General features: G+C 36.8%; 1 protein-coding gene across 2 annotated transcripts in view; it reads right to left on the bottom strand.

The window, feature by feature from the left end:
• Positions 1–277: 277 nt before the first annotated feature.
• Positions 278–11,425, bottom strand: part of FIG4 (FIG4 phosphoinositide 5-phosphatase) — a 179,683-nt gene continuing 168,535 nt past the window's right edge. For both annotated transcript variants that reach the window (XM_038394854.2, XM_043510796.1), the window contains one exon: positions 278–2,658. In XM_038394854.2, coding sequence (XP_038250782.1) covers positions 2,481–2,658 — 178 coding nt within the window. In that variant the 3' untranslated portion in view covers positions 278–2,480. The remainder of the gene's footprint in view (positions 2,659–11,425) is intronic.

The raw sequence follows: 11,425 nt of genomic DNA, 5'->3' as shown, positions 1-11,425 counted from the left end.
CAGCTGAACAGATTCCTTATACTGGTCAGGCAGCAGCATTCTTGACAGAGTTAAAGGGAAGTTTGTTCTCATCTTAGCCACTACTCAGCTGGAAGTTTATTTTAACATACGCTGTAGCTAGCATGCAAGTAGCAATTTGAACTTATCCCAATAGTCTGCAGTAGATAGGTTGTATGCAAATAGATTATTATTTGACAATAGAGGTCCACTGACCTCTTTAGATGGAGATACCATGCTGATGAGTACGACTTACATACTCAGACTTGCACAGACAGACAGTATTTGCTTGTCTTTTATATCCATTCCAAATCAAGAGAGAAACAAGAAGAGTATAAACACAGTAAAAAATGGAAGAGGACACAACAGCAGTACAAAATTACCATGCCACAAAACATGTAATGGGACATTAACAAGGGGATTTCCAATCTACAAATAAGAAAAAACCAAACTCTACAACCCTCTTCCTGCAAAACAGTTCGATACTGGATAGTTAAAGTTTGAGAGTGCTCTTTTTTTTCCCTCAAACTTCTAAAAATTATTATTAAAATACCTACATGTTGCAAAGATTGCTGCTGCTGAACAAGGAAGTGGAACAGTTTGTTTAGCTCTACTGCCTAATTTGTGGATAAATGGCAGAAACTATATGGGGGAAAATTCAAATAGAATTTAACAGCAATTAAATAAAGATGTATTGTACCTGTTACCAGCTGGCTTCTTCCAAGTGCCCCCTTGTGGCCTATGGGCAGCTTATCTTAGTTTTCTCTCATGGACTGTTGAAATAAACTTCACTTCAGGCTTTTTCAAGGTAAAAAATACGTCTTCTTGGGGATTGGGTTTGTTAATATAAAATAAACTGAAATTAAACCTCAAAAAACCCCAAAGTCCATTCATAAGTGCACACAATCCAGTGGACTCTTCCTCCTTCCAGTCCTTTGCAGCCTCCCTCCTCCTGCTTGGTCAGGGTCTCTCTCAGGCCTCCCTGCCTGGGACAACTCTCCTAGTCTCAGGGTCTTCCCTACAGGAGCCTTTTCATATTCTCTGCAGACTCTGCTACAATTTTCTGAGCTTCTCCCTTAATGGGAGCCACCTGCCGCTTTTTATAGGAAATCACCTGATCCTATCCAGATGTGCCTCATTCTATAATCAGGGTTGGCTAGTCCCAGCCTCCCCCCCCCCCCCCCAGGGGCAAACCACTCTGTTACAGTACCTTCTTAAACAAAATATTTGTCTATTTAACAAAATCAATGCATTACAAAACAGCAAATTTCCTGTGCAGAAAGACGTAAATTGCAGCTGTAATTATCTATTTTCACTGTATTAACAGACGTTACTCTCATTAAAATGGAAATGTGATCTTAATCAATTAAAATCTGAATACATGTGTACAGAATAGAGAGGCATAACCTTAGATGGTATATGTATTCCTTGAAGTCTATTTATTCTTGCACTTTGTAACACAAAACACTAGAATGGAAATCCCGGCACCACTAAAGTCAACAACAAAGCTTGCATTGTCTTCAGTGAGGCCAGGATTTCATCCTAGTTTTTTTCACAGTGGGTATTTGATTGCTTGTAAAATATTGTTTATGTTGGACAAAAGAGTGCAAAGCACTCTTAGCAGATGTATTTTCTAGAGATAAGTTATTAATTTGCTGACTTTTTACTAGTCCAGAGATGGGAAAATTCTTGGTATATCCAGTTGACCAAGAATCTCTCAGTATATCAGGCAGAGCCCATCTTGACTGAAGCTACTATTTTATGGTCTGAAACTGGTCTCTCTAAGTAGAGTGCGCATTCATTTCTCAAAGTTGTTTACCAAGTCACAATAATTATAATGTCACTATCCTTCAAAGGAACCTGACAGAAATCCACACTGATTAGGTCATTACAACACCTTTGTCTGGTCTCTACAGCTTCCACTATTGCTATCTGCAACAGAACTACATTGGAGGTGGATTATGACTATGAAGTTTGTTACTTTAGATTTAACTTTTGAGTTTCATACACGGGCCAAATTGACACCTTTTCCATCTTTGCTACAAACACATATAAACATATTTTGCTAAACAAACAATTTCAACAAATGACAGAACTTTCGACTGAAAACAGCTTTTCTCTGTCAAAAGCTAAATGTGGTAGTTAAGTTCTTTTCTTGAAACTACTGTATGCAACAATTAATGTTAAGTTTAAATACCTGATGTTTACTTTCTTATCTCAAATTACTATATATTTAGTTGCAGCTGCATTTAGTTTTTCTGATTTTAGACATACTATTATTTTACCAAAGAGAATACATCTTCAGTCACATTTTTATTTTTGCAAAGCACACAATATCTCAAAAATGAAATCATTCAGAAAGATACAGGTTGATAAATAATTGCCATTGTTTTACCACCACAAAATAGCCGAATTTAGACTTCCTTTCTCAATTGATTTGTACCACACTCCAGCAATGCTAAACCGTTGAATCCAGTCTGTTTTCACATATATCGGTTTCTAATGTACTCTCTGTACATGAGGATGTCTTCTTTTACCAGTGGCTGCATGATGCCTCTGCCAGCCTGGATGTGAGCATGGAAGATATCAATTGATTTCTTATCTACTTTAGGAGGCTGGACTTCATAAATGTTGTCCTGGGAAAAAGAGGAGATGTGTATTCTGTAAAAGTCAAAACCAAACAGTCCTTTAGCATTAGGTCTAAAATCAGCAACATTACACATCAATCAATTGCAGTTTAACACCTCAATTAATTTTGTTTACAATACATATTAAGTGAACAAACTCTGAAAGAGAATGCACTGTAAATCATTTTCATATTGTATCTAAAACTCCAGTAGCACTAACAACCAATCTTAGTTATTATGAGAACTATTACTCACAGATAATATACTGTATGTTCATTTTCAGCAGCAACATTTAAATATTAAATACTGTAATATTAAAACAAAATCCTACTGTTGATCAGTAAAGAGAAGCAAGTTAAACTGTATGCTGTCAAAAGGTGAGATTTTGGATGTAGTAACGGATTAAACAGTGGTTAATATGTTGCCATCAAAAGGTACAGTACAATCACAACCTACGCATTAACTGTTTTTTGCGAACACAACTTGATTTACTAGAAGCCGCAATTTAAGATCAACTTTAAGGAAAAACTGTCTGATGGAACTATAGGGCATGTCGACACTTTGAGCTGAATTCCTAGCTCAAAGAGACATATCCAGGCTAGCTATAATCAAGCTAGAAGGCGTGCTGAAAATAGAACGTAGCCACAGCTGTGGAAGTGGCAGGACGCAGTAGTGAAGCATGACCTTGAAAAGGACCATGCTGTGGTTCTCCGATTCACAGATCAGCTCTATACTTTCTCTACATTGTTTAGAGTAGCACATAAACTGCTTTAAATTATGGCAGTTGGCAATAGCCCCCAATGGATTGTGACACTACTGTGCACAGCAGTGCAGCTGGTCTCAACCTGTGAGCCAGTATAGGGTCAGACCCTTGGTCTTGCCGCCTCTGGGGTTGCCTGTGCCTCCATGAGTGCAGGGATCCAACCATTGTCTCTAGTTAGTGAATCAATACAATACACATAGCTCAAAAATGTATAAAAATGTATAATTCGGCTGCTCATGAAAGAATACATTGCATTAAAAATAATTCTATTCAGACCAGAGTTCTCAGACTTCTTAAATTAATCTGAAAACCTATTTTGTGCAGTTACCTTAAAACATTAAGGGAATTGTTAACCTTTTACAAGTCCTTAAACAAAGATAGGTATTTTGGGGACCTGATTTTATTTTTTTGAAAAAAAAATCAGCTCTAATTTTAGACAGATTCACTTATCTCCAAAATAATTTTTTTCTGCTTTAGCTTAAAAGTTTTGAAAATGAGCTAGTTCTGTAAAAGCACTTATTTTCTATTCAAATACACAGTCTAATGCTATGATAGCTCTTAATAGCATTAACAAATTCTGTTTTTTCAACCCTTGTTGCAGACATACAATGCAGAAGACAAAAACAACTCTTAAAAAATTCAGTGCAATTAATACTCTATATTGAATGTGCCAGTTATTTAAGCACAAAGCTTTTCTGCACCCTTCTATGGGTGAACTCAAGTGTAATCATAGTTCTATTGTCAGTATGAGCCTGGCCTAATTTTTGAGACAGTTTTAACAGAGATCATGTTTTGGGAACTATCTGACACTTTCTCTCTTATTTTAGAACCTTTATTTTATTGTTGAAGGATGACAAATTCTGAACACTTCATAATGGTGCGAAATTTCTCAAAGGGGCTATGAAGATGGTGCAGTGTGTTTGCATAAACCAATTCAAATCCTTCAAATGCAACAAAAAAATATAAATGAAAATGTTTTAGTTTTTAACACGAAAAGTAACATTTTGTATTTTACCTTTGAATTTATGTATTTTCACATTTTGAAATAGTGTGATTTTTACATAACTGAATCCAGTTAATTTAATATTTTGAATACTATAATAATACATGAGCAAAATACTGAAGCAATTAATGTTCGTATGACAGTCAACATAAGGCAATTTAGACGAATCTATAGTTCAAAAGCCATGGAAACATAAGGATCAATTTTTTTTTATTATTTATTATAGCGTGATTTCAAACTATTAGTGTGCAAAGAGTCATTTGATCCCAGACTGGAAGAAGCAAATTTTGGGAACAAATCCCATGACAAAAGTCACCAAATACCAGAGACTTGTTCAAAACTACTTAGTCTCTCCTCTGTAATAGCAATCATTTGTTTTTGAACGGATGAAGAGCAGACAAAACTACCTCTCAGCTGATGTCCCTGCTGAAAGCATATTAAAATTCAAATTTCACTTTCTCTCTCAACTTCCATAAGGTTGGTCTTCAAGATTGTGTCAAAGGGATTAAAATTCATTTTTTGGCAATGATTCAGCCAAAGTCAAAAGACACCACAATATTTCTTCCCTGTTCCAAAAGAATGCAACAAAACAGGTGTTGGAAATACTAACGAAAAAGATTTTGTTTGTGGTATTTTGTGTGTGTATCAAAGTTAAGGAGTTATTATATTAAGGCCCTGATGCTACAAACATTTTTGCAGGTGCACAAATTTAAGCACGAATAGTCCTACTGACTACAAATATAATTCAGTGGGACTGTTAAGTAAAAATTAAGCCTTTGATTTAAAACAACAGACTTAGAGTTAAGGTAAAAAAAAGTCTCATTCAAGCTCAAATTTCAAATAGCATATTAACAAGCTGTTTAAGGAAAAGGATGTAAAGAAGCAATCTTATGTTCCTGTCATAAAATATACGACAGCACTTAACAATATGAAATAGCAATATAAAAATTAGGCACTACAACTGCACAGATTGAACAGAATAATGTAGAGGAAACATAGGGCCAAATTCTGCTTTCACTTACATCCCTACACCCCTAGTAAAGTCAACAGGATTGAACTGGTAGACCAGAGGGCAGAATTGGACCTAAATGTCTCATTCTAAATAATGGAGCTGAAAAGTTCTGAGCTTTTTTTTTTTTTTTTTTTTTTAGGGGAGATTCTCTTCCGAGGGGATGTAGGCACCCATCTGTCCCCCTGACATGGCATCCCAGGAGGTATGCTGCCTGCCAGGGACCCATATCCAAGATGTTATGGCAGGATTATCGAGGATCATCCGGTCCTGTGACTATTACCCCATACTACTCATCCATGTGGGCACTAATGATACTGCAAGGTATGACCCTCAGCAGATCAGAAGTGACTACAGGGCTCTGGGAGTAAGGGTGAGGGAGTTGGGAGCACAGGTGGTGTTCTTTTCAGTCCTTCCAGTTAAGGGTAGGGGCCTCGGCAGAGACAGATGCATCCTGAAGGTGAATGCCTGGCTGCAAGGATGGTGTTGCCAGGAGGGCTTCAGCTTCCTCAACCACAGGATGCTGTTCCAGGAAGGACTGCTAAGCAGAGATGGGGTCCACCTATCGAGGAAGGGAAAGAGCATATTTGGCTACCGACTGGCTAACCTAGTGAGGAGGGTTTAAAAATTAGGTTCGACGGGGGCAGGTGACCAAAGCCCACAGGTAAGTCAAAAACATGGAGACCTGGGAGAAGGTCAGAATCTGGGGGGAGCATGGGCTGTTATAGCAGAAAGAAGGGAGAGAAGACAGAACTGGGGGGGGAAATCAAATCTTAGATGTTTGTATACTAATGCAAGAAGTATGGGGAATAAGCAGGAAGAACTCAAAATGCTAGTAAATAAACACAACTATGACATAGTTGACATCACGGAGACTTGGTGGGATAATACACATGACTGGAATATTGGTATAGAAGGGTACAGCTTGCTCAGGAAGGAGAGGAAGGGAAAAAATGGAGGAGGTGTTGCCTTATATATTAAAAATATATACACTTGGACTGAGGTCGAGAGAGAAATAAAAGACAGACTTGTTGAAAGTCTCCGGATAAGGATAAAAGGGTAAAAACAAGGGTGATGTCATGGTAGGGGTCTACTACAGACTACCAAACCAGGAAGAAGAGGTGGACAAGGCTTTTTTTAAACACCTAACAAAATCATCCAAAGCACAGGACTTCGTGGTGATGGGGGACTTCAACTATCCAGACATCTGTTGGGAAAATAACACAGCAGGGCACAGATTATCCAACAAGTTCTTGGAATGTATTGGAGACAATTTTTTATTTCAGAAGGTGGAGAAAGCTACTGGGGGGAGGCTGTTCTAGATATTTTGACAAATAGGGAGGAACTTTTGAGAATTTGAAAGTGGAAGGCAACTTGGGAGAAACTGATCATGAAATGGTAGAGTTTATGATTCTAAGGAATGGTAGGAGGGAGAACAGCACAATAAAGACAATGGATTTCAAGATGACTTTGGCAAACTCAGGGAGTTGGTAGGTAAAAATCCCATCGGAAGCAAGTCTAAGGGGAAAAAACAATTGAAGACAGTTGGCAAAGAGAGTTTTTCAAAGAGACATTATTAAGCACACAAGAGCAAACTATCCCACTGCATAGGAAAAATAAGAAATACGGCAAGAGACCACCCTGGCTTATCCAGGAGATCTTCAATGATCTAAAACTCAAAGGAGTCCTACAAAAAGTGGAAACTTGGTCAAATTACAAACAATGAATATAAACAAACAACATAAGTATGTAGGGACAAAATTAGAAAGGCCAAGGCACAAAACAAGATCAAAATAGCTAGGGACATAAAGGGTAACAAGAAAACATTCAACAAATACATTAGAAGCAAGAGGAAGACCAAGGACAGAGTAAGCCTGTTACTCAATGAGGGGGGAAAGACAACAACAGAAAATGTGGAAATGGCAGAGATGCTTAATAAAGAAGGGCTGTGAGTAAATAAGCAAGACTGTGGAGTTTAAGGAGCCCTGGAGAAGAGGAAAACAGGGCACTGCAGAGATACCCCTGGCCATGGGAGTTCAGGTAGTGGCCATGGCATTACATGCACATAAGGAAAAGCTTTAACAGGCTTCCTGATTCTTCTATTAGTGTACACTATTTTTAGTACAGATATCTCACCTGATGGCAAAAATATACATCGATATTGTGCTACATCTCTACTGCGGATGAGAGCAAATATACTGTACTGGATGGTAGATTCTACAAATTAACTGTTGCAATCACAGTTTCCTGGTAAATGACCACAAATTTTATTTCATCCCAAACCAAGGCCGGGAGAGGAGGAACCATACTCGCCCAGCAATTATTAGTAAAAGTCATGATACATCACGGCATAAGATGCCTTAGAGGATATTGAGTTCCACATTTATAGGCCATATAGGATATAAAGGTTGTAACAGAATTCTAGGCAGACTGCACTGCTTTGATATGGAGTCATTTATGAAGCCAGACCTTTAATTTCATTATTAGTACCAAATAATTTTGCAATAAATGGATCATCAATAAAAAGGAAACCACATAAAATCTAGCCTTGAGGAGTCCTAGTGCTTCAGATTATATGGTTCTGAGAGGCTACATTCCCACACAACCATACATCTTTGTTCAAGTGGGTGAACTAGGCTGTGAGAGGCTGCTCCCATCAAGGTTTCTGCTTATGAGTGAGGAGAAGTCAAACCATCACAAGTCAACTCTGAGGTCTTCAGAAATAAAGGACATGAGCAAAAGAAAACCATGACATTCTTATTTTCTACCATTCAGTGGTTTGAAATGGGGAGAAAGAAATAGGGGCACGAGAGCACATCCCGATCCAGATTGATGTTCCTATGGGAAACTGAGCCATCAACCACAGATCCTAGTCTCCTCCATAGCTAAGCCTAGTAATAAAGTCATTCCACATACAAGCTGATATTCTTCACCAACAATCCAATTTGCCCCTTTAAATCACACCAGATTTTAATAGTGGTATGGGATAGCCACAATTAGGCAAGTTTTATATAAAATTTGCAAGGAAAGCAGCTACTTGGATTAATGATACACTAGGTACCTTGGATTAATGATACACTTTCATACACATTGTAAATTTCAGTTGGTTTTACTATGACTCTCCCCTCATTGATCATTCAATTCTTTTCAGTCATCTTTGTTTAGTATGTCCTCACATTAAGGTACATTTAAAATTTCCTATGCTATACACAATTTTTATCCACTGTATGCTTTTATTATAGGATATTGCTATTTCTTTGTTTAGTGCTTTGTTGGTATCTTAGCAACAGTGCACTGCATTCAAATACAGGGAAGGGTCTATCTTTCTTTATTGCCTAAAACAACTACTGTATGTGTGCTGTTTTAATATAAAATTATAATTGCCTATGCTTTATTGTTTAATTACCAAAGACCCATCTCTTCTAACCCTCTTTTAGTTAGGAACTCTAAATTGCAAAGCTGTTCTGATAATTCCAGTAAACTTGGCATTGTTTCTGTTGGGATTTATCTTTCATATATTGTGATTGCTATTCAAATTTCCAGGGAAAATGAAGAAAAAAAATGAAGAGATCACAATGTTAAAATCTTCTTCCCACTATCAGTTTTTAAATGGGAGAAATCTTTACAGGAGTTATAAAGTCTCATACCAAAAATATCAGGGATATGTAAATTCAGGGAAACTGTCTCTTATGGGAAGAGCTCACACCAGTAAATCTTAAATTGCCTAATCTTAAGAGTGTTTAGGTAACCAGAAATCCAGCCCTACATTTTATATTGTAATTCAGTTGTATTTACTGTAATTACTTCAGCTAAGGTAGAAATCAAACCCTAACATCTACTGCAAGAGTCGTATGGATATAGTAGGAGTTACAACTTTGAAAGAAGATAAAAGGAACTAAAAGGAAAGCAGTATAAATCATTATGATTTGCTGGAAACCATGGCTAGTTATTCTTGAAAACACAACTAGAATATCACTGTAGTTAGTATTTACTTGCTGTTCATGTTAACTACTGGATGATAATACATTTGAATTAATAAGGTATGAACTGCCAGATTCTAAATCTGGAATGTTAAAGAATCTTATTAAGAGTTATGTTTTCTTGTTAATAAATTATATTTTAAATAAATTATATTTTAATAGTTTTCCAAAAAAAAAAAAAGAAGACTATATTCATGAACTTATCTTATATTCTACTTCTATTCGGTGCAAATTTGTTATTTCATATATGAGAGAGCCACCAACTTAATTTAACTATTGAAAACTGTGTCCCAATAAACCCAAGACGACAGAAGCTGGAATCATAGAACATTATTTCACAGCAGTACAGTGTTCTAAAATGTGTGCCTAAAACTGCACATAAAACTCATATTTATGTAATGCAGAATGTTGCAATTTTAGTGATTAGGAGTGAAGTCTTATGAAATAAATCTTATAAATAACAACATATTTTGGTGCAAGTCTGATATGTTTTAAACTCAATGGCACTTCAGGGACATTTTCAGATACAGTAGAAAGTGAGTTTTGAAGCAGTGATAAGAAATAGTTGACAACTATTATGTCCTGTGAATGACAGAAATTTAAGATCCCAGGCTCAGCAGGAATATTTCAACACTTGCAAGAGGCATGGGGAAACAGGCAAAATAATGTCTCAGACCAGCCTTTTTTTGAAATATTTTACATTTTACACCAACTTCCAGAAGTGATCTGATACAGAAGGATCCATCTCTGCTACACTGTTTCAGCTTGCTTTACAGCAAACAGCATGACTATATTAATGTATATAATTCTGTGGAAATTCAGCCATAAAATGATTGTAATACCATTTTTCTGAAAACAGTTGTTTTCACATTTACCAATGTGATGTCTTTCTAGGTACATATTTTCAGAAATGGGTATCTAAAGTTAGGTATTTGAATTCATATTTGGGTGCCCAACTAAACAGCTTAATTTTCACACCATCCACAACTCCTATTGACTTATTTGTGCATCTATCTTTAGGCAAACTAATTTGAAAATCTGAACCTATACGACCATAAAGGGAAAGGGGAAATACTGTAGCTACACTGTCAAGGTTCCTTCCCCACTCTGAACTCTATGGTACAGATGTGGGAACCTGCATGAAAACCTCCTAAGCTTACTTTTACCAGCTTAGGCTGAAACTTCCCCAAGGTACAAACTATTTTACCCTTTGCCCTTGGACTTCCACTGCCACCAGCAAACGTCGGGGTTTACTGGGAAAATGTTGTTTGGAAACGTCTTTCCCCCCAAAATCCTCACCAAAACCTTGCACCCCCCTGCCTGAGAAAGGCTTGATAAAAATCCTCAGCAATTTGCATAGGTGACCACAGATCCAAACCCTTGGATCTTAAGAACAATGAAAAAAGCATTCAATTTCTAACAAGAAGAATTTTAATATAAGAAAAGGTAAAAAGAATCACCTCTGTAAAATCAAGATGGTAAATACTTTACAGGGTAATTAGATTCAAAACATAGAGAATCCCTCTAGACAAAACCTTAAGTTACAAGAAAGACACAAAGACAAGAATATTCATTCTATTCAGCACAGTCTATTTTCTCAGCCATTTAAAGAAATCATAATCTAACGCATATCTAGCTAGATTACTTACTAAGTTCTAAGTCTCCATTCCTGTTCTGTCCCCGGCAAAAGCATCACACACACAGACCCTTTGTTTCTCCCTCCCTCCAGCTTTGAAAGTATCTTGTCTCCTCATTGGTCATTGTGGTCAGGTGCCAGCGAGGTTATCCTAGCTTCTTAACCCTTTACAGATGAAAGGATTTTTCCTCTGGCCAGGAGGGATTTTAAAGATGTTTACCCTTCCCTTTATATTTATGACATACACTAAATTAATTCACCCAATATTACTATCTTAAACCAGAAGGAGTCACCTACCCTAATATGTTTGCTCACTTATACATACCTACTCTAAGTAAAATAATAATTAACTAAAAAAGGCAAACTGAACAAATTTGATGCCTCACTTATTAATTGATTTGTTTCTAAAG

This window comes from Dermochelys coriacea, chromosome 3, assembly GCF_009764565.3.
Source record: "Dermochelys coriacea isolate rDerCor1 chromosome 3, rDerCor1.pri.v4, whole genome shotgun sequence".
NCBI classification, from domain to species: domain Eukaryota; kingdom Metazoa; phylum Chordata; order Testudines; family Dermochelyidae; genus Dermochelys; species Dermochelys coriacea.
This window is presented reverse-complemented; position numbering and strand designations above follow the sequence as displayed.